This window comes from Xenopus tropicalis, chromosome 3 (genome assembly GCF_000004195.4).
Source record: "Xenopus tropicalis strain Nigerian chromosome 3, UCB_Xtro_10.0, whole genome shotgun sequence".
Taxonomy (NCBI): domain Eukaryota; kingdom Metazoa; phylum Chordata; class Amphibia; order Anura; family Pipidae; genus Xenopus; species Xenopus tropicalis.
In genome coordinates, this window is record NC_030679.2 from 100,740,960 (window position 1) to 100,765,540 (window position 24,581).

General features: G+C 36.7%; 1 protein-coding gene across 7 annotated transcripts in view; it reads left to right on the forward strand.

Annotated features, from left to right (window-relative positions):
* The first annotated feature begins 4,169 nt into the window (after window positions 1-4,169).
* rab27a (RAB27A, member RAS oncogene family) overlaps window positions 4,170-24,581 on the forward strand; it is a 31,626-nt gene continuing 11,214 nt past the window's right edge. For 2 of the 7 annotated variants that reach the window (XM_012958884.3, XM_031897852.1), the window contains exons 1-4: window positions 4,170-4,300; window positions 5,800-5,887; window positions 9,919-10,024; window positions 23,870-24,042. In XM_012958884.3, coding sequence (XP_012814338.1) covers window positions 23,890-24,042 — 153 coding nt within the window. In that variant the 5' untranslated portion in view covers window positions 4,170-4,300; window positions 5,800-5,887; window positions 9,919-10,024; window positions 23,870-23,889. 7 annotated transcript variants of the gene reach the window in all.

Consider the following 24,581-nt stretch of genomic DNA (forward strand, 5'->3'; position numbering starts at 1 on the left):
GTGCAGGTTTAGTTCTATAAACATCAAAAACAAAAAAAACACCTTACACGCTCATACAAAACAAATCACTTTAGATGTCCAATTCCACTTTTTATGTGTTGCTGATAAAAGCTAAAATGAAGCAGATTTTTGTACCGCAGTGCTTTATAATTATAGTGAATGGATTAAGAGCATACACAACTGTGGTATTTTCCAGTCACAGTGGTTGGTGCATTGACCCATATGTGGCAAGAGTGACTTAGATACTCTGCTACTTAATAAATAAGGGACAATTGTAATGATTGCTAGTTTTTGGGTTGCCACAATTCCCCTCCAATTTTAATGCAATCAGTGCAGCCCTTGTGACTAGATGTTCTAAGTGTGCCCTAGTGTTCACATGATCTGTTCATGTTACATGTTTATAGTAAGACCTCAATATAGTTTTGAAGGTGTTGGGGAAGCATTCTTTGTGGAGACAGGTGTGAATGAAATGCCATTTGTAAGCAGCCATGAAAAAACCTGTGCAATGAAATGGTACTGGTTGTGTGAAGAAAGACTGAGACATCTGGGAACATAGTTACATAGGGTTGAAAGAAAGACCGTCAAGTACACCCAGTACACAAAAACCTATACTGACCTATCTATACAATTGCATACATAAAGCATATATACCAACATCAACTAACTGTAGATTTTAGCATCACAATAGCCTTGGATACTGGGTCAGACTGGGGGGGGGGGGGGTGCAGGGCCCACTGGGGCTTCTGCCTTGGGGGCCCCTGCACCCCCCAATGGCCCCCTTTCAAACCCCGCCCCCCGCAGGCCACCCCACCTGTTCGACCTCCTTCCCCAAGCACACCTAAATTAAACCTACGGTCAGTGCGTCGGGGGAGGCGGGAGGGAGACCTGTGGCTTGTTAAAGTGCCCTGCAGGGATCGGGTCTGGGCTGCTGGGGCACATCGGGTTTTTTCCCGGTGTCCCGACGGTTCAGTCTGACCCTGCTTGGATGGTATGCTTGTTCAAGAAATCATCCAAACCCCTCTTAAAGACATTTAACAAAATCTGCCATTACAACATCACTAGGAAGGGCATTCCACAACCTCACTGCCCTCACTGTGAAAAACCACTTGCGCTGCTTCAAATGAAAGTTCTGTTCCTCTAAAGGGGCTGCCTCTGGTGCAATAATTGTTTTTATGGGTAAAAAGAACATCCCCTATCTGTCTCTAATGTACTTTTACAGAGTAATCATGTCCTCTCGCAAGTGCCTCTTTTTTAGAGAAACAAACACAACTGTGACAGTCTAAATCTTCCATCCCCTTTACCAGTTTAGTTGCAGTCTCTGCACTCTCTCCAGCTCATTATTATCCTTCTTAAGGACTGGAGCCCAAAATTGCACTGCATACACAAGGTGAGGCCTTACCAGGGACCTATAAAGAAGCAAAATTATGTTTTCATCCCTTGAGTCAATGCCCTTTTTTTTATACAAAACAGCACTTTATTTGCTTTAGTAGCCACAGAATGCCTGGAAATAGACAACTTGTTATCTACAAAAATCCCCAGATCCTTCTTTATTAAGAATCCCCCCAACACACTACCATTTAGTGTATAATTCACATTTATATTATTTCTACGAAAGTGCATAATTGCACTTTTCAACGCTGAATCCCATTTTCCATTTTGCTTCCCAGTTTTCCTATTTTGTGAAATCGCTCTGCAAAGTGGCAGCATCCTGCATGGAACTTATAGTTTTGCGCAATTTAGTATCAACAGCAAAAATAGAAACAGTACTTTCTATGCCCACCTCCATGTCATTAATAAACAAGTTAAAAAGGACCAAGGACTGACCCCTGCAGTACTCTACTAACAACACTGGCCCAATTAGAAAATGTTCCATTTACCACCAATCTTTGTAATCAATCCTTCAGCCAGTTTTCTATCCAATTTCAAATATGTTCTAGGCCAATATTCCTCAATTTTAACATTAACATTCTATGTGGTACTGTATCGAATGCTTTAGCAAAGTCCAAGTAGATGACATCCACTGCCATTCCAGCATTGAGGTTCCTGGTTACTTCCTTATAAAAGGCAATTCAATTAGTCTGCCAAGATCCATTACACGAAAAACCATGCTGGCACATACCTATAGTATTGTGATTTGCAATGTATTAAAGTATCCTATCCATTATTATACATTCCAAAGGCTTTCCTACCACTGATGTCAGACTAACAGGCCTATAGTTTTCAGACTGAGAATGGGATCCCTTTTTGAATAACGGCACCATGCCAGAAGTGAAGAGGTTTGGCAATAACAGAGCTAAGCTTGTTTAGTACCCTGGGATGAATACCATTCAGTTCTGGACCTTCATTTACCTTTACATGTTCAAGTCTCCTCAATTTCTTTCTAGTGACCCATGCATTAGTAGTTAAATTACTAGAATTTGGTCTATTAAAAGGGAAGCCGTGATTAGCTGACTCCTCAGTTGTGTAGACAGATGAAAAATAGAGTTCAGAATTTCTGCTTTTTCCCTTTTCTCATCAACCGACATTTACAGTCACAAGCTATGAGATTCATCAGAGTCTCAAATGCAGAGTTGCAGCAGAGCCTTGTAAATTAAGAGGGATTTTGTAAATTCTTTTTTTTTTTAGCGTAAGCCATGAAATCATGTAATTAGTTTAATGGTAAATCTCTTAATCTCTCCTTTTGCTGTTTTAACACACAAGATTTTCTAACTTTGTAGTGTTTTTGTACTCCTCCAATGTATATTTTGTCTATTTTATGTAAACTCAACTCCATGATCTTTATAACAACCGCAAGATGCTCTGAGAAACATTTGTAATGGAAGATTTTGAGAAACATTTGTTGTAAGAAATGTGGAATCTACATTACCAATATAAATTTTCCTTTGTATCAGCTTCCTGGCTCCCTCTTGATTAGTGCCATGCTGTGTATACTAGCAACACATAGCAAGATGATAGGACCATGCAAAACAAAGCACCAGTTAACAGAAATCTCTGATGTTAAATCATTCATTCATTTAACTGAACTCTTAATTTTTTCAGAAATAAATACTATTTACAATAGAGCTGCAATGTAATGTTAACTTATTTGGTGTTGCCCAGTAGATGGCAGCACTAGCACTTATGCATTGTTATGATGCATAATTGCAATCAATATTACAAATAACCAGGCATGTTTTTAAAATAAAAGGTTGGGGAGCAACATGTTGCCCCTGAGCCACTGGTTAGGGATCACTGCCTTAGACTATAAGCTCCACTGAAATAGGCACTGATGTGAATGATGTAAAGCAATGCAAAAATAGAAATATGTTTGCACAGAGAAATACTATAACTAATGTATATCTTAGAAATTAATTTGTTTCATTATCTGTTCTCCTATATAAGGTTTATAAGATATGTCACCTACTTTATAAAATGTTACATTTGATAATATAGATGACCTAGACCTAGTGTAACAGGATTTTACATTACATTAACATTTATTTATAAAGCGCTAACATATTCCGCAGCGCTGTACAATAAGTGGGTTTCATACACTGGACATACAGAGTAACATATAAAGCAATCAGTAACCGATACAAGAGGTGAAGAGGGCCCTGCCCAAAAGAGCTTACAATCTACAAAATCAAAGAAATAATGCAACTTATGTATCAGTTCAAATAGTTGCTCTGTTACAGAGTACAGGAAGCATTCCCATCGAGATTTAAAGCCGAGTGTTTAAGTAATTATCAGTCATGATCAGTAATCATTGTGCCCAATACCACTGGGGCCCAATTATTACCCCACCTGGACCCCATGGGTAGTGGGCAAGCAAGTAGGATGGGGGTCCTAATGGTAAAAACATTAAATAGTAAGGATCGGGTGCCCTGGGTTTTTAGACTAAGGGTGCCCCTGTTGTCATATTTGTAAAGGGCGTCCACAGATAAGGCAAGGCTCCTATCTTCGCCCCCTGGAAATTCTTTTTTTATAATAGGATATTCCCTTACCATCTATTTCATCTATATGAGAGTAATTGTTAATGTCACTAAAAAAACCCACAACAAGTTTAAACAAAGCTTACATTAGCACCCCGTTCAAAAAAAAAAAAAAAAAAAAAAAAAGGACCATCCGGCAGCTATTCGATCTAAACAAAAGTTTGCTGCCTGTTGTACTGCTCTGAGCTGCAGTCCGGTTTAGCCCCGCCCCTTCCCACCGTGAGAAGCTTCCTGCTCCCCAACTGTGTGAGGGATGGGAGAACCAGAGCAGACAATCTTCTTCTGATGAAGCGGCTTCTTTCCCAGGCCGATAAGTGTCACTCTGTCAGGTGTGTTTAATGTCAGTGTGAGTCTGTGTGAGTGCAATAAACTCTATGTTTTTTGTATATGTGTGTGTGGGAGAGAGAGTATAAATGAACTTGTGGATAACTTTGTAAGTTTTATTACGTTGCTGAATCTTCAAAGTACAGGTTATTGTTATGAACAGGAGGCAGCAAGGAGGCTGTGATAGGGCAAATAGGGAGAAGCAGTGCAGGTGCATAAGGTGTTTCCCATTGTGAATGGGGGTAAGATTGGCAGGTTGGAAACATGCACTTTTATTGTGAACAGAAACAACAATTGATTGTGTACAGGTGCCAATGTGATGCTATAAGAGGCTCTCTGTTTTCTCTGAAAGGTGCCAGAATGCTGCCTATGATTCCTAGTGTGTTGTACATGAGAGTCATGGGCAAAGTGTTATTTTATAAGGGTATCTATGTTGTGCATTGGTGGCAACAAATAGATGTATTAGACTCCAAATGGTTTAATACTGATTCCAGTGATGTTGGTGCACACATATGGGCAAGGAGAGGCATAATGGTTATTATTATTATTATACAGAGCAAAGGAGGTGTTTCATAGGCACTTAATTTGTTATTATGTGAGGAATAGAGTTTAACCTAGGTCAAGGTGTGTGAGAGAATCCTCAGGCAAGAAACACCATATTAAATCATTTATATACCATATGTGTAAAAAGCATACTGTCAATTAAAATGCAGCAAATTGAGTTTTCTTACTGTGTTATGGTCAAACCTGCTCTAAGCAAATGTGTATTTGGCCATTTTATTTAAATCATCTCTTTAGATATTTGGCTTGCCATTTAGCCTGTTTCCAGCCTTCAAAACTGGATGCATGGGGCAGTGTGAACCAGTCCTTTTGGGTCATCTCACTGGCCCTCTTGGCTTATAGATGGCACTGAGGTTTCCTGTGTATACTCATTAAAAAAATAGAAAACTTGTTTTTTTGTGATTTACTTCCTCGTTGATACTTTTATGGGAAACAGAATAATGTAGAACACAAGTGTATATTGTCATGGCAAAGGTCTCTTCATTAATAATGCGGATGCTTTGCCTGTTTATATTTGTTCTCAGTACACTGGCGTGTTTTTGTGGGCTGCTGTTTTTGCTAGTAGATCTGTGTATATAAAGGTATGGAATCCGTTATCTGGATACCCATTATCTAAAAAGTTCTAAAATACAGTGTTCCTTTCCCCATAGAGTTTTATTTAACACTGAGGGGGCATCTGTTATTTTTATATGGTACTTAATCATTAGATACAAAATTCTCTCAACTTCATGATGTTCTTGAAATATAATAATATATAATATAAGTCTTTACTAAAGGCCTATCCTGATGACAATGGCTCAGTTATATAATGATACTATTGGCCTTTCCTTGGCTTATTGTGACCCAGGACCTTAACAACTCACCTTATTATGGAACCATAGAACAGCAGCATATCTGTAGATACCTGCTTGGTTTGCAATGATAATAGTTTCTTTTTCTGCAGACGTTCGGAACAGACTGTTACCTTCCAGAGCTTCAGCATGGATATTAACCAGATGTGGTTTTAGCTGGGTTCAAAGCCTTTCCTGCTGGTAAGAAAAAAAATTATTCTCTTAGTTACTGAAAAGTTTGTGACATGCAGCAGGTATTTAGCAAATTCATTCTTTACTGATTTCAAAGGAACAGCATCCCTTGTGTACATAAGTAGATTGCATTGCTGTAATGAAATCTAATGCCTCCTCTGATCTAAGCAATATGAAGTGGCTGCTACAAAGTAGCTCTGTGTGTCTTTACCCTAAAGTCCCTCTGCTTTCTATAACTGGTGGAGCACAGATTCTCTGGAAAGCACAGGGACTCCACATTCCAGAATCCATCACTTCAAAATGAAAAAGTTGAGAATGGGGTTGAAAGACATGTGACCCTAAGGTGGGTCAGGGAAATAGTTTCCTGTGCTCACTGGTATAAAAAAAAAAGTTTTTTGTTGTGGTAACGTTTATTGGTTAACTAATATAAATAAGAATGCAAGCTTTCAAAAAAAAAAAAAAATATCTCTTCAGCAGACATTTGTATTTACGACCTTTAAAGGATGACACATTTAAGGTTAAGTCTGCTCATGGACTGGTATTTATTTTCTTTTTTAAAGAGAGCAGTACATGAAATGAGCTGCATTATGGGGTGGGCTTGTGGTAAAGCACAATCTAATGTAAAAGATATTTAAAAAAAAAATGCTTTTTGAGTTTCATGATCTCATTTCAAGAAATAGAGAGAAAAAAATTGTGCTTACATCAACATGCTGTAGTTATTAAAATATGTTTTTGTAATCTATATTCTTCATATTCTCTATGAAGAATATAGATTTATTGGTTTCTTTTGCCTTACAGATTTTGAAATCTTATAATAAATAAGTGAGACATCCATGACTAAAATGCCTGAATCATGCTGTGAAATCTGGTGGTTACTTTTAGTAGGACCCCTGCCCTCCCACTGACGTGTATATCTGTTGCTGATAGGCAAGCATTTCAAGTCATTTGATGAAGAACTGAGTTTTATCTATGGAAACTGCAGCACATGGCTGTCCTTTATTTACCACAGCTTCCTGTTAAGCTACAGGCAGTTTGAAGTGATAAACCCCCATCGCTTTAACCAGTTTTGCAAAGCTGATTGGAACATCTGATTTGTTAATATTTGAGCAACACGGTGCAATACATTGTAGCAGGAAAGAGGAAATACAAAATAAACATTTGAGAATGCAGTTACCCTTTTCTTTTTTGTTCTATTTGGCACCGTGTCAGACTGTAAAAATTGCTAAAGTGGTAATTGTGGTTTTGAGAATACTTAGCTAAAATGCATGTTAAAAACTCAGACTCTGCAATTTAATTTACTATAATGGTTACTGTGATGTTGTACAGACATGTTAATCTTGTTTTTTATTATTACACAATGGTAACAAGCAGCAATGCTTTTGTGCTTTGTGGCAGGGATTTAGCTAATTTAGCTGTGTGAGTTGAGGAAATTAAGTTAATGACCCAAAGGGAGTTTCTTTTTATTTGAAACTGCCCATCCCAATAACGTCACCTTTGGTATAAGTGGTGCATGTTCTTATTGGAGTCCTTTTTGGACATGAAGACAATTCCGCTTGTGCCATTAGACGTAGGGGCAGATTTATCAAAATGTCAGTTTGGCCCTTTCTTTTTCTGTATTTAAAAAAAAAAAAAAAAAAAAAATGTCAGTTTGGAGCTTAATACATAAAAACTCACTCATGTTCTATTTATTCCTATGGGATTTTTAGAAGTGTATTTATCAATGGGTGAAAGTTAGAACTCACTATTTGATAAATACGATTCTAAAAATCCCATAGGAATAAATAGAACATGGGTGAGTTTTTATGTATTAAGCTCCAAACTCACATTTTGATAAACCTGCCCCTAAGAGTTGTGAAAGACACTGTAGAAAGAAGCGCACGTTTAAAGGAGCATATATTTCCTGGCATGCCTATGTACAATTCTTCACAGTTTTTCTGTCAATGGAACCCCTGCACATTAGCCATTGAGGCTCAAAGGGGTGGTTCACCTTTGTAATAAAATGTATATGTGGCTTTTCTGTGTCAGAAGAAGCATTTTTGAAATATATATGCATTACTACAAATTAGCCCCATATAGCCCACCCGCAGATGGGCATATCGGGAGAAGATCGGCTCGCTTGGTGACCTCACCTCTTACAGTGTATGGCCAGCTTAAGTTCACAACTTGCAATAGCAATAATACCTGCCATGGTTGGTTTTATGGCAGTTAGACAGCAAGTTTTGTTACTTATTTGGTCTTTATTTTTGGTCATGGAAACTGTACGGGAAGGCTTTTGGATCTTCAGTAAAGTTCTGTTTTCATAACACTGCCAGTTGGAAACATCTACATTTTTATGTGGCACAAAGGGCATTTTGCCCGCACAAGATGATTTCTGGCTTAACTGAAAGACCATGAACCCCTAGTAATCATTCAACCGTTAATTTGTATGGCGGTCACCTGCACCCTGTGGTTAAATTTATGGGTTGGGCCAGTATCCAGAAACACCGTAGTAATTAATTACTTGGCAGTGTATTAAACAATAAGGTCAAAAATTTGCTGTTAATGTCTGACACCAGATCAACACTAAACCATTAGTTGCTTGGCTCAAGCATATAGTCCCAAAAGTTTGCACCAACGTTAATTTCAATCCCTATGGTCCAATCCACATTTGCTTTCTGCACTGACCTTCTATTATGGGGATGGGGGTTAAAATCTTTTAAGATTAGTTGACCTTCAAAGCATTAAATGGTCATACATGTGCTTATTCTAAAGACTTTTGGGCTTATATATCAATTTTTGAGAGTATTTTCTAATACTTGCATTTTCAAAACACTTTTATGCTTGCTTATTTATTAATATTGAAAACTCAACTAAACAAAAAACTCGAATACCTTTCATTTTCAAGTTTATGTACTAGAAAAAAAACTCAAACAACTCCAAAATCTCAAATTGAAAATGCCACAAAAAAATTTGAACATTGATTAATCACCCTCTTTATATTTCTACTTAATTATCTTGTCTGCCTGTATCTTTCTCTGCCCAATAAAACTTTCACTGACACGACTTATAAAAATGATTTTGCCCAATTAAACTTTACTAAGTTTAAGTATCCATTATTTTTAAGACCAAAACCAACCTGTATCAGTAACTTCTAATTAAGACTGATTACTAAAATGTAAGAAAAGCAGATATTGGACCTGTTCTTGGGCAATTGCCTTGAACTGATTTTAAAAATAAGTTCCTCTTCTCAATAGGCTGTAAGATAAAATAGAACGATTGGCTTTATAATTATGAGGTTTGAAATATTCTATAAATTGGAAATCAGTCAGAGTTTTCTGGCTCAGAACCCACTGGCAGGATGCATCTCTTGAGAGTATCAGCAGAACTGGTCTTATTCAGAGAAATTTTCCAATAGAAAATAATTCATTACTTTCTCAATAAAGTAGTTTTACTACTGTGAAGATGCATTCACAGCAGTAACATGCTGTATTTGTCACTTGCTTTCCTTCATGGCCAAGCTTAAATGCTTGTGATATCTGTTATACACAAATTTGAAACAATTTCTCTCTTGTTTTCTCGAAAGTGCAGTGGCACAAAACAGGAATTTGATGTTCACGACATCAGTACATTTTTATATTACATAGCTTGCCAATTCTCTTATATTTGGGTAATTTTGAGCTGCCCAAACTGCTCTGCTGTGCCATGCCATGTTATGTAAAATGTATTTATAACATTACAACAGCAAGTTGAACTAGTTTTACTGATATTAAATGAATTCCTTAACTGCCCTTGAATTGCAATTGCTTTGGGAATTTTGGGGAAGCATTTTCTCCTGATTATGGAACACTATTACTTTATTGAATGAAAAATGAACTGCACTACTAAGCCTTTACAAGGAAAATCAGTTGATCAGTCAGCAAAACCACATGACAAACAGCTGAGAGGAATTAGATGGACGTTGCAGTAAGATGAATGTTGTGCTTTCCTTCATAGTTCCTTTGGACTCCTACATCAAATGCTGTGATGTTATACTGCCTTTCCTTTTCTTTTTTATCTATTAGCAGTTCAGAATTTGCAGCTTGACTCATAGGTGATGCAATTGAGGACTTTTACTCAGTTGTGTTTGTGAAACCTACCGAAAGAGCATATTGCACTGTGTACAGCAAGGTAAGAACTCTTCTTATATTAATTATTATTTATAAATGCATATGATATGTGCATATATACTTTTGTGTAATATTTTACTAGCATCTGCTGACACCAAAAGACTTTTATGGCATAGTGGGAGTGGCAGCTGAAAGGGATTTAGGTTGGCATTTCAGTTATAATATTAGACAAAATACTTTTATAACTTAGCAGGAGATAAGCTTTAAAAAAATGCTTTTCCATCCTTTGTTAAGGTGTAGGAGACATCTAAGGCCAAATTCCAACAAGCTCTTCCTTTAAAGAAAATAATAACATACACTGTATGTAAATATCAGGTTATACATTGTGTGTGTTCCACCCATGCCCTCCAGTAAGCCTTTTCAGTGCTAACTATTCAATTGTTTTCTAGTTTGAGTTTTGGATTAGTGTGTTCACTGTAGTGTTAAACCTGTGATTTTGGCATATTCAAGTAAAGACTGAAAAAAAGAAAACATTGTGCTGTATTTGCCTTAAAATACTAACCCTCTAACCCTGCTAACTGTTAATTTACAAAGTTCCTGAGAAGTAGGTTTAATATTTCCAGACTACAGAAATATAGGATTGCAGGTTGCATTGCTATCCCTTTTATGGTGGCAATTGACAGCATGTAAAGGGTTAAAGGACTGTTGCGACCAGAAAATGGAAATGTGCTTAATATAATGTGTTTGAATAAAATGTTCACTTAGTCTACGTGTGAACTCTGCACCCGTTATAGAAAGTGTGATATTTTTATTAAAAAAGACTTGTAGTTTCATTTGAGAAGGCTTTGGAAAGTAGGAAATAAATATGTATTAATTCAGATTTATTAGGCCTAGTTTTTGATCTCACAGCAAATGCACTGCAAAAAAAACACCAGGATTTCTTCTAAGAAAACATTCTCCTTGTACAGGGTTGAAATAACTGGTATTCAAGTTTGATGGGTAATTTGTATTGTTGGTGTTACTGATACTTACCCATAGCTCTGGATATTACTGTACTGTCTTTATCTTCCATGTGAAAGATACAAAAATCTGCTGATAGATGACTGGCCAATGGCTAGACATAATTAATCAGGTCAAGTGCGATTTCTATTTTCTACTCCTAAAGTTAGGAGACTCTTTCTTTTTGCATAACATTCCAGTTGGCATAAATTTAGGCTCAGCTACCCGTTTCCCACAGTCTGATCCTGTGACTGTGGCATACTGACATCAGTAGCTCATGTTAAAATTCCAGAAGAGGGAGGGAAAAGGGAAACAACCAGAAGAAACAAAGTGTGTTTTGCATGTTCCTTAAACTGCAGAAATGATCCCTACTTTAAGAGGGTTTGTAATTAGCGTAAACATTTGTATAAACCGTAATGATTTTCTTTTATTGTACTTCCAGCAAGAGTGGAAGGAACAAAAATGATAAAATAATTTATTAGGTAATGTTTGGGATAAGAATATTGTATTGTAATCAGTGGTGTATTCTGGTCCAGTGCTTCTCTAGGTACCGGACCAGTGTGCGCCCATTGGTTCATGTTCAATTATGTCACTTCCGGTCTCACATCGCTGGGCAACCTCCCTACCCCCCACCTCTGCTGCTGGATTTGATAGGAAAGCATCTGGCAGCAGCAGAAGGGTTTTTTTCTTTTCCAACAAAAGTTTAGTTTGCTATATAGGCATCCAAGGGCTGCCCCCCTAAAGCTGCTGCCTTGGGCACAGGCCCTTGAGTGCATATATGGTAAATACACCCCTGATTGTAATTCTAAGATAGCATACTCAAATCAAGAGAAGCTGCATTTAAAACATTTTGGTCTTGAATACATAAATGGGCAGATTTATAAACATTCTGATATTTGTGGTTTTAGAGTTTTTTTAAACCATGACTAACTCATTTCTACTAAAACCACGAATGTCTAGTAATTTGAAGATCTATATTTAAAAAGCATTAACAAAAAAAGAAATTTGGCTACTGAAGACATTGTTTCTGATAAGTCTATGAATGATTATTTTATAATTTACCTTTGTAGAGGCAGTAGGGCCACAGATACCCAACCCTTAAACTTATAGTCAAACTTGTATGAACGTTACAACTATTACATTTAAATGGCAGATGTACGTCAAATGCTTATTGGAATTGGAAGGTGTTACAGACTTCATTCTTAGGAGATCAAAATGGAACTCATTCAGCAATTATTTTGAGACAGCAATTAACTGCTGCGAGAGGTCACCAGTGAAAGACCCTCATCATGTGATATATGCTTTGTGTCTGGTTCCACGTGCTTTTGGAATTTCTACTTAGGATGAGTTTGCTTCAAGGCACACAAGCCTTCATCCTGCTTTTCAGTAACAAAATAAAAATAAAATTTTCCTGCACTATCTTAGAGTACCTTTACTTGAACCATAACAATTGAGACGTCACTATAATAATCATAAAAATCTCTAAACCCATGTGTACTGAAAGGCACTAAGTAAGCCCAGGTGTAGTAATCCATAGCAACCAATAAGATGTTTAATTTTAAACAGGTGACCAATAAATGCAAGTGCTGTTTGGTTGCTATAGGTTACTGCACCTGGGCAAACTTACTGCCTTTTATTACATCACCTCCTAAATGCCTTAAATAACTTTATTTACTTCTGAACCTTGGTCACTGTTTGTTTCAGTTTATTTCCTGGTGCTTGATATGACTTTTTTAACTTTATTTAGAATACAAAACAGAAGTCTTTTCTTGCTTTGTGACATGGATTCTGGATATTCACACAGAAAGAGAGCATTCTTTTTAAATGTTTTGTATGTATTAACTACCCCTTTTGCCTGGTGAATACTATTTCTGGTCTAACAGAGTAAACAATATACAAGCTTCAAACTGATGCAGAACAAACAAAACAAATTTGCATAAATACATGTAAAAAGATTGTTTTCCCATTTGATCAATTCTATTGATAGAGATATGCTAATACTTTTTAGCATGGGCAAATTGCCCTTCTTTTATCCTTCCAGCATCATCTGCGAAGAATTTTTTTGCTTCCTCATTTTTTTATTCCAGAAAATACAAATCCCATTCCCCATTGTGCTGCACTGTTTTTGCTTCTGAGAGAGTTTTTTCTCTCTTCCACTTCAGAGCAGTGACATACCTTTCAATTAAGGAAAGCTAAGGGAAATAACCTTTTGTAGCATTGGCCTGCAGAGCTGTCAGAGAAAAGGAGTGTAAAACCATTTATATACTATATGTCCCTCCAGAGCAGCCCATCTATATAGCACAAATACACTATATAGCACTTTTATTAACAGGCAATATAACTATTACTCTGACTGTTACTCTAAATATAATGATCTATTACCTACTGATAAAAGCAGATTATTGGGTTTGCAGATGCCATATTGGGCCACCTGATACCCTGTCCCAATGTGCTGCTTTTGTTTTTTTTTTTAACAAGTTTCAAGTTTATTGTCATATACAAATAACAATGAAGCATCATTACTGTAATGAAATTTTTTGACCCGTGTTCCTCCCAACTTTACATAGGCAAAAAAAAAAACAAAAAACAAATATTAAATATAATAAAAGTGTGCAATAAAGGTACAAGTATTTACAAGTATTTAAAAAAATGCATTGAAATATTTCAAAACAGGCATGTACAACTGGAGTAGTATTACTGAGTGCAGGTGGTGAGGACATAAAATATATAAATATCTTTTTTTGCCTCTCATTCTAAAATGGCTGCTTTAAAAAGTGACTGTAACTTTTAGTTTGGGAGGTTTTTTATCCTGTTAATTGTTCCACTGTGTGTATATAAACACATATATATCTGGATAACAGGTCCCATACCTGTACCATACTTGTACATAGAGAGGCGAAATCATAGTTATCAATTAATTTTCCAGGGTTTGGTCAAACATAAAATCCTATAATAATAATAATAATAATGAAGAATTAGAGATGGTCCACCTAAAAAAAGCAACATTTAGGTGGAGATTTCTTAAGACACGAACGCTCCGAGCGTATTTTGGCTGATTTTTTCGCGCTTGCGTGACATTTCCGTACGCTTGCGTGAAAAATTCGGAAAAGGTTCTGCCGCAGTTTACAATCGTTCGGTACAAAAATTTCATGACTTTCGGATTGACAGTACGATATTATCGTGACTTATACGATTTTTTTCGTAAGCATTTTCTTGATATTTGTGATCTTCAGAAATTATCTTATCCAATCCGAATTTTTCCCATTCAGGATTCAAACTCGTGTTTTAATGAATCGGCCCCTAAGTATGTTAAATTACTAAATCAAATAACTGTATATGGAGCAAAGGAAAACAAACTTTCTCTGTTGACACATCAATGTCTCTTAAACTATACATCAATGCCTAACTGTTTCCCTATGAGTAATACTGAAAAGAGAAGATTATATATTTTTTAGATTAAGAAGGATGGTAAGCAGAAGGGATGTGTGGGTCAGGAAAAATTCAACCCTTACCCAGCCCTAATCCACAAAATGATCAGTTTAGGTAGAGTCACCATGTGGTTCTACAAACAAATAAATAAAGTTGAGGAGACTGCCTCATACAGACAAAAGCAAACAAAAGGAATTCTGGGAATGAATTCCAGACTCTTAAAAAAATCCCATTTACATGGGTTAATCCTATAGGCTAAAGCTCACCCACTGGGTTGATCAGAAAACCCTGCACTACACTGATGAGCCTCAAGAAAGGTGAAACCGGTCTGTAGTTGGGAATCTGATCAGCTATTATCCTGGCTTCAGCTTCAAACCCAGTGGGCGAGCTTTAGCCTATAGGATAAACCCATGTAAATGGGAGTCTGGAATTTAGTCCCCTCTTAGAATTCCTGTTACTGACACCAATAAAGCAGAGACAAGTCATTTGTTGCACTTTATTTGGCCAACATTTCTCCAGATATCTCTTTCTCATTGTTGTCAGTGCATTTATTTTCTCTACTTTAGGGCTATGTCATGGACTCTTTGTTCACACCTGCAATCTGTGCTATGCTATGTACAAAGTAAACAGGGCTCGGGGCTTTAGCATGGGCACTGTGTGCATCCTGATTCCCCTGCCATTGTGGTGCACATGTGGGAAAAAAAGTGGCTGTATTTAGCCCTAGGCCCTGAAAAGAAGATACAGCTAAGTAATTATGGAGTATGACTAAAGAGGCAGGGTGTTTATAAGGTATCAAATTTTTAATTTGGTGGCTTGGACTATGGAAATTTTATACAAACCTGATAAATTATGTTAAAGAAAACTACACAACACTGGTTATGTACTTAAGGAGAATAATTTATACTAAAACTGGGCACTTTTTTGCATGGCAATAAACCAGCTTATTACTTTTAAATATTCACTTCATTCTGTCATAGAAACAGCTGTTATGTTACCATAAATGTTATCTGACACATCATATTATCAACATAAGGGTTACTTAGCCTTTCTCCCTCACTGTATCCTTCTCTACATTATTGTAAAAGGAGGAAACAAGTGATATTACCAGGGTGCATTCCACTGTGACTTACTTTTCAGGTTTGCTTGATATCAAATAGAATTTAAGAGCTGGACTTTACCCTTCACCGTGGCACTGTTGGTTTCCTTTCATGACAGCATTCTTATGTTTTTTTCCTTTCTGATTTCCTCTCAGCTGTTGCTAGTAGTAACATGAATTCAGTGAAAGTGACAACTGAATTTTGTAACATGTTTAGATGTTGAGCACATAGATATTCATTTATTGTGTTAACATTTGCATTTTTAAAAGACACCTTAGAGCGTTTTTATTAGTTTTTTTTATTGCAACCCTCTGGTCATTTGGCTTCTGAACACGCATCGAGCAAGAAAATGCAGCATGTGGCATCTAAAAACTCATGAAACCTGGATGCCATGAAACGCAACTCTGAACACTCATGTGTACAACCAGACAGAATATAGTTGAATTAATTAGCTTATACGTTTAGGTGCACCCAAACCTGGCTCTCAAATATGCGTTAAAGGACTAGGATAGGTAAAAACTAAGTAAGCTTTATCAGAAAGGTCTGTGTGTGAATACAGCCATAAGCACTCACAAAAACGCTGCACTGAGTACTCTATCAAAAAAACGTAGGATTTCTTGTCTCCATTTTTGTAAACATGTTCTTCGGTATGTGTATTTTTGAAAAATTCGAATTTTTCAAGAAACAATATCAGGAAAATCGAGTACTGGCAAAAACGGTAATCATTGGGGGCAGGGCAGTGTGCCCATAGCTGGTGGGGAGCAGGGTGCAAGTGGAGTGGCCCCACCTACCCCGGTCCAACACTGACTGCCTAGTTGCTAGGGTCTGAAAACCTAGCAGCTATATTTTAATATAATAATAAACAAAGTAAGCAGCTATATTTTAATATAATAATAAACTAACTTTCAACGTACATTACATATCTTCAGTGGTTTTCAAGTTTTATTTTTTTTGCTATTGTAATTACTATTAAAAGCAGTATTAATAGCAATTACATTCCTTTCCTTTGCAATGCAAAAGGAATCCTGTTAAGAAAACCTGGTTTCTCCAGTTTTGCTTCTAAAATTGCCTTGGAGGAAGTGCAGATACCAAAAAAAGTCTAAACAAATAGGGATTTCAATTGCAGTTCATTTACAAATAATTGCTGAAGATGTTTACTACAAAGTTGTTAGTATTGAATTTTCCTTCATTATGCAAAAAAAATACCTTCTAATATACAGACATGGGACCTGTTATCCAGAATGCTTGGAACCTGGGGTTTTCCGGATAAGGGATCTTTCTGTAATTTCAATCTGCATACCTTAAGTCTGGTAAAAAAAAGCATTTAAAAATTAAATAAACCCAGTAGGATTGTTTTGCCACCAATAAGGATCAATTATCCTTAGTTGGGGTCAAGTACAAGCCATTGTTTTATTATTACAGAGAAAAAGGAAATATTTTTTTAAAAATGTGAATTATTTCCTTAAAATGGAGTCTATGGCCGATGGCCATTCCCTAATTCGGAACTTTCTGGATAATGGATTTCCAGATAACAGATCCCATACTTGTATAAACTTTTTTCCCTATTAATAACATTGGGATCAAATATAATTTTTACTGGCCAAGCTGGTAATATACTGGCCAGGTGGCAACCGTATATGAAAAACCATTTTTAGGTGATCCCTTTTAATGAAAATAGAACAAAACAAAAATAATACAGAAAATAAATATTCCAGTTGAAAATGATCATAGAATATCCGTGTCTGTGTCATACTGAAGTTGGATTTGAGACTGATTTTCTTTTTAAACGTTTCAAGGTTTGAGCCCTAAATTGTTTTTAAATCACTATTATCTGTTGTAAAGAAAACAAATGCTGCTTCTTGTTAGAGATGGGAATGTTTCCACTTAGCATGAATAATTCTGATGATTGGCTTGAAAAAACAACAACAAAAAGCAGGTGGAGACAGTAGCGCAGGCCTGCCCTGTAGGTATACAGACATTAGGCACACCTTCAGCTGCATTTACACACTGACATTAGTTGGAAGCAGGTGACACGTAGGCTGATAGACTGTGTGCTAAACAGGTGGAGCGAGAAAGCACTTGTGTTGAACATTTACCACAGATTTACAGCACAACTAAGATTCTTCTGCTTTGTTGCATAGTGGAGGTGAGTTTCTTATATTCCATCATTAAGAAAAGAACAGTGTTCTCTTGTTTTAGCTGCCTGGTCTCTAGAGAAATTCTCCATACACAGGATTTATGTATGGGTGATACTTACACTGCGACTTGATCCTCATGGCGATGCGTATGGAAGTTGTTATTAATTTGCCTGTTCAGTCCAAGGCCTGGAAAGAAGTTGTTTGCACAGTGCACTGAAGCATATCATCCTTTTACAAACTGCTGTTTTGCCCATTTCTCTTAGCTTTGCTTTCCAGTTTACGTACCTTACATTACTGCAGTGGTGCACAGTGTTTGATGGAGCGTTTTACATGGATACATAGTAGATGAGGTTGAAGAACGACACATGTATACAAAGTTCCACCTTTAGAAATCCCACTATATATGTACTGTATATTGCAGCAAACTGTAGACATTTGATTTAGGTTTATGTATCTTCAGTTATATTATTAGTGCAGGGATAATGCAAAATGCTCTCTTTTTTTATCAGTAAAACCTAATTTATGTTGCTAAGAGTATTTTTATGGAATACTGTGTTATGGTAAATGTTTTTATATGTAAGTGTATATATTATTATACTATTTATATGTAATATGCATAGATCCCCTTTGATGCTATGGTTCCTTTTTTACATAAAGCTGTGCTGCTGTCCTTAGTACTCCATAGATTAGACTTTTCACTCTCTTTCAAAATTTTCCACTCTTCATTTAAACAGCTCTGCATCACGCCTACTCTTGAAAAATGCCACACACCTGTCTCACTACCTGCCCCATGTCTTTTCTGCCACTGGCCTTTAAACTTTTAGGACATGGTGTGTTCTCTTATTCTGTTCCACCTAGAGTTTTCATTTGCATTTGATAATGTTGACCATTAACTTATTAAGCAAATATTTCACTTCCTTGGTATCTGTAATCAAGCTGCATCCTGGTTCTCCTCTTACCTTCCTAACCAAACCTTCTTTGTCACCGTTCTGGGGTGTATTTATAAAGGTATGTAAAATACTTTACACTACGAAAAGGTATAAAATAAATGTGATAGAAATTTCAGTTGCTGTCCCTACTTTTCAATTAATACCATGCCTATCAAATACAAAAATAACTATTTGGTGTATTTACTGCTATATTGTACAATATTCAATTGTGCCACCTGATGGCAGCTGGGCGGATATCCAAAAAGTCAGGTGGGGAAATATCCCCAGGGCTTCCAAGCAATTAGTGCTAGTAGCAGTATTTAAAATATTTGTATTCCAGATAAATGGCAAATTACTGATTCCAGTGTAGTACTATAATGTCTGATTTTAGTGTATGCCATAAATAATCCCATTAATTGTTGTACAGGTATGGGATCCCTTATCCAGAAACCCGTTATCCAGAAAGTTCCAAATTACGGAAAGGCCATCTCCCATAGACTCCATTATAAGCAAATAATTCTAATTTTTAAAAATGATTTCCTTTTTCTCTGTAATAATAAAACTGTACCTTGTACTTAATCTCAACTAAGATATAATTAATTCTTATTGGGGGCAAAACAACCCTATTGGGTTTATTCAATATTTGAATGTTTTTTAGCAGACTTAAGTTATGGAGATCCAAATTACGGAAAGATCCCTTATCCGGAAAACCCCTGGTCCCGAGCATTCTGGATAACAGGTCCCATACCTGTATCTACATTCTTAATGCTGATTCTGGCTTGGATTTGCTTTGCTGGAGATTTTGAAGTTATAGTTTGTATCAGCGGGAACAGCTTGTAGTTGGTGTTCTGTGTTGTACAGCATTTACATTTAAATTTGTGTAATTTAATTATGTTCTTCATCCGACCCTTTGCATAAGCTTTATTTGACACTTGTTAGGGTTGTTCTCGAACAGCCTTTCACTCAGAGCCAAGGAGTTAAAATGAATGAAAAATATGAGACACCGATGCAGACACACCCATCTCTATAGAATGCTGGTTAAAAAGCTATTCAAGACTGAATGCTCCAAGTGTTGTCTTTTGTAAGGACTGTCAGTATACAAAAACAATGGAGGTATAGTGTAGGAATGTTACAAGAGTCACTACAAATGCCAGGAATGATACCATGCAGGGTACTGCATTTTATGGTCAGCTGAAGCTGCTATCTTTTGTGTTAAGGGTGGAGATCAAATTCAGTATTTGTGTAAGGAGGAAACCATTTAGAGCTGATATAGGCTTTATGTTCACATGAAGGAAAAAAGTATCTCGAAACCAAGAATTTTCAAGACTCAGTGTTACATGAAAACAAAATATCTTAAGCATATACTGTCATACAAACTAAATTACTGGGTCCCATAGCTAAATCATTTTAGGGCCCCCCTAAACTTTGGGAATAAGACATTTTCATGAACCTGCTTATCAGTCAGTGCCCCACTGGGCAGTTGCAGGGTTTGCTTTATTCTTTAAAAGGAAATGTGCATTGATCGGAGTGCTGTTACCTGTTGGCTCCAAACACTATAAGATAATTGGTATGCAGAGATGCCAACCCAGCGGTTTTGCCCACACCCTGTTCTGCACCTGGCCACAGGATGATCACAATTTGCCTGTTTTGATGTATATAGTGATATACTCAGGTGTGTTTCTGTGCTTTTTATCTGAGGATGTATTAGCAATTTGGGTACAAATCACAGAGAGCTGGTGCCTGAACTGTTAAAGTGACGAACTGGGTGCGGGGCAAAAGGACAGGTGTGAGTTTATATGTCTGGGTATGTGCCCCTGTCAACACAGTAGCTTTTATCATGTGCTTTACATGATCTATCTAGAGGTACTTAACTAAATATAACAGTTCTTATATTTCTTACATGAATACCAAGCATTTGTAAACATGACTCTATTGCATATATGTATATTTAAAATTGATTGTGCTTTCTTTAATGCTAGAATAAAACCAATATTATTGCTTCTGTTTTACACTGCTGCAGACCTGATGTATCACATTGAAGTCAGTGGAACAAATTCCAGCATATAAGAATTTGTGGCTTTTATGGGTGATTAGCTAAAATGTATTATTTAAATCTGCAAAAAGTGACGAGGTGGGGAGAGGATATTTATAAACTGTGCTGAAATACATGAAAGGGTATGGGTATATTGGGGAGTTCTGTGGTTGGCATTAGGGTGTACAGCATGTTTGTGCCGGCACAAAGGATTTGGTTACCTCAGTTTCTGTGTGACCACCCACTGCATTCTGATGCTTTTATTTCATAGGTGTCCTTGTATTACAATAACTTGAATAGGTTTAAATATTTTCAGGATAGTTAGCAATAGAATGGACCCAAAACATTTTCATTCTTTACCAGACATGCAGGCATGGACCTGCCTTTCCGATTGCCTAATTTTGCCTGGTTGTGAGTTTTAATTGCTCATATTATTAGGCCTGCAGTATTGGCTTTCTTATTTTTTTAAAGTGGACCTGTCACCCAGACATAAAAAGCTGTATAATGAAATTCCTTTTTAAATTAAACATGAAACACAAATGCATTTTTATTTTAACACATCCAAACCCATTATAAAGGCATTTTAAAATCCCAGCTGTCAATCATATATTGCTGCCTGCCACTATTACTTTAACTTTCCATTCAGCACTCACTTTCCCTCTCCCTCCTTAGCATCTAATTGTGTAGCCAGTACATGGGCATCCCCCATTCTACCACATAAACAAGATTTTGGGGTGATACAAAGCTTGCCTTAATAATAGCGCCCACAAAATATCTCCTGCCTGATTGCTGTGATTGTGTAATTCCAGGACTTAAGGAAACAAGATAATTATCCTTTATGTAGTGCAAGTGAAGTTTATTTTACTTAACAAGCACAATAGAAAAAAATTTGGAATTATTTCTTAGGGTGACAGGTTCCCCTGTAGATTAGGCATTGAGATGACATTTTATATCTCTGGCTGGTGTCGGGTAACAAGTTAAAATGCCATTAGGCAAAAGAGACATTAGATCCTTTATTTTACAGAATTGCACACATGCACATAAATGTGAAATGGTAAATACAGTGGGTGTGTCAGGGTGAAACAGTAATCATGGTAGTGAGGAACATACCACTCAGTGAAGCGGACTCTTTCTACCTCCTAACCCAGTGGTTATCAACCTTCCTAATGCCGCGACCCTTTAATACAGTTCCTCATGTTGTGGTGATCCCCAACCATAAAATTATTCCTAAAACCATCGGAAATATGTGTTTTCCGATGGTCTTAGGCCCCCCTGTGAAAGGGTCGTTCGACCCCCAAAGGGGTCCCGACCTACAGGTTAAGAACCGCTGTCCTAACCCATGAGTATTTCACAAATGATATACTTATTGCTCATATTTTCTCCTTACTTAACTTGGGGCACTGTAGCTTGTGTAATGATGCAATCACTTAATTTTGCCTGTTGAGGAAAGAATTTTTTTGTAAAGCAAGATGGTTTTCCTATCCTATATTAATATGCAGTCAACTACTGTTGTGTATAAATGTCATGCCAGTCACAACTGCTGTACACCACAAAGGCATTTAACCTGTCTACTTACTCTAGTCACACATCTGTCACCAAGGATCTTTGTAGTATGAGTTGTATGTTGATGTCCTACAACAGGATCACTCCTCTCTTGATTATTGATCGCCAATAACTAAGAAATATTAATACTTGTATATTATTATTATGAATTTGCCATAACAAAATAACTGTATCTGGCCTTTTGTGGGAACTTTGTTGACCTGACATGTTTCATATGGAATGTCCTTAATTATTCCAGGTAGAATTTGTAAATGTGTGGTTTAAATACACTTTAATTAGAGGGGTGTTGGTGGGACAGTCTTTAATCCATTGATTGTTACACTGCCATACTGTAACATTTTTAGGCTGGTGGCACAGACAATGATTTGATTATGATGGTCCTGTCTGCGATTATAGTGGTAGTTTTAATGCCCCTACAATCCTGCAAAGAGTTCCCATTCATATTAGTGGGGCATATTTCATTTAAAGCACATGTTGTCACAGTCAGTCTGGTATTGTTCGAAGGGAGGAGCTTGGCAGAGCAAGATTATTTGTATAAATGTTTCAAATGTAATATTGAGAATAGTATTTTTCATATACGCTTCTCTGCAGTAAACTGATATCTGGCAACAAATTAGCAATGCATTCAAAATGTGTTAGTAGGTCTGTATGGAGAAACCATCTTGAGTTTTCTTCTGCTTGTCTAATTCCATTCTTATGTAACAAATTTGGAGTTTCACAGATATTCATCAATTGCCAGGTCTATGGCTACTGTTAGTTGTTGTTTAACTTGTTTTGTGACTCTAAGTTAGCTATTAACTCTTCTATGCTTCGTAAATTCTGTCCTGTTTTGTCAGCAGGTTCAGCTAGTCATTTTTAAATAGCTGAGATTATTTCTCCCAATGCATAATAGCTTGTCTCTGTGTATTGTGCAGCCCTATGCACAAATTGACAAATATATTTTTCCGCTCTACAATAGGTTCTCAGTGGCAGAAATAGTGGCACAAATGTATGCACCTATATACAAATAGAAATAGGCATAATTGTGGAGTACATTTTTAACACAACTCTTAAATATCTTCTCATTTGTATGCTGTCCCCTGGCACCGAAAAAGCAGTAACTTGTGGGCTTGTATAACTAGTTTGTCTAGTTGCGTGGTACTTTGTTTTTGTAACCTACATAGTCTGAAACATGTTGCTGCAATCTACTAACCAATATTTACCCTTACAAAATAATTCTTGGTAAATATGCCATTCTTCCTTTTCTTTGAAACGAACATGCCCAATACGGCTTGAGTAGTGTAACATGCAGAGGTTCAGTATTGAGAGAAAGGAAATATTACAAAACCTGAATTTTATGTCTGTAAAGAATCACACAAGGGACCAATACACAACTGTTTTTCAGTAAGCTGATAAATATAAATCTTTTTAATAGCCATGACATGTGGTGCCTGGTTCAATTAAATGTGCAGGACTCTGAGAATGCAGGAAGATCAATATTGGTTGGGAGTTTTCCCTCCATTGTAAAATGAGCACTATAACATACTTAGTGCCCTTACTGCGACCATCTTCGGGGGTTGGGGGAATAGAATTGTACTATTTAAATACAGCATTGTATGGTAATTTATAGTCTTGGTGTGTAAGGCACACAAGGGCATTAAGCAACTTTGTTAGTGCCCTCACTTACTGAACCACTGCAGTATACTTATTGTATACTTATTTTGTATATATTTTTTTTAGGTCATCAGCCAAATTTCAAAATGTCGGATGGGGATTATGATTACCTCATCAAGTTTTTAGCACTGGGAGATTCTGGAGTTGGAAAAACCAGTTTCCTTTATCAATATACAGATGCAAAATTTAATTCCAAGTTTATCACAACTGTGGGCATTGACTTCCGGGAAAAAAGAGTGGTAAGATATATCAATGTAATGTATGTTTCTCTCTCATTCCTATTTCTTTCCATATTTCAGTGGAGTGATATTGGTAAATGCAGTGCTGCACTCTGCTGTATGCTGGACAGAAGACACTAAGGGGTATATTTATCAGGCTGTGTAAAAAGTGGAGTGAAACATTACCGGTGATGTTGCCCAGGGCAACCAATCAGCAATTAGATTTCAACAGTTAGAAAACCAAAGCAAAGCATCTGATTGGCTGCTATGAACAACATCACCGGTGATGTTTTACTCCACTTTTTACACAGCATGATAAATGTACCCCTAAATGACTTTTACCTACCTCAAACCCAACTGGTTGTGGGGCAACTACCGGCAGATATTGCATGCAACTCTGGCACTCCCTTCCTTGGTGAAGGAAAGATCACATACTTGAACTATATCTCTCTGGTTGAATAAATTTAATTGGATGCCAGTGGTTCTTAAATATAAACAGAAACTTTAATGAACATGAGAATTTAAAATAATGATGCCAAGTTATACTTGACCCTTGACCC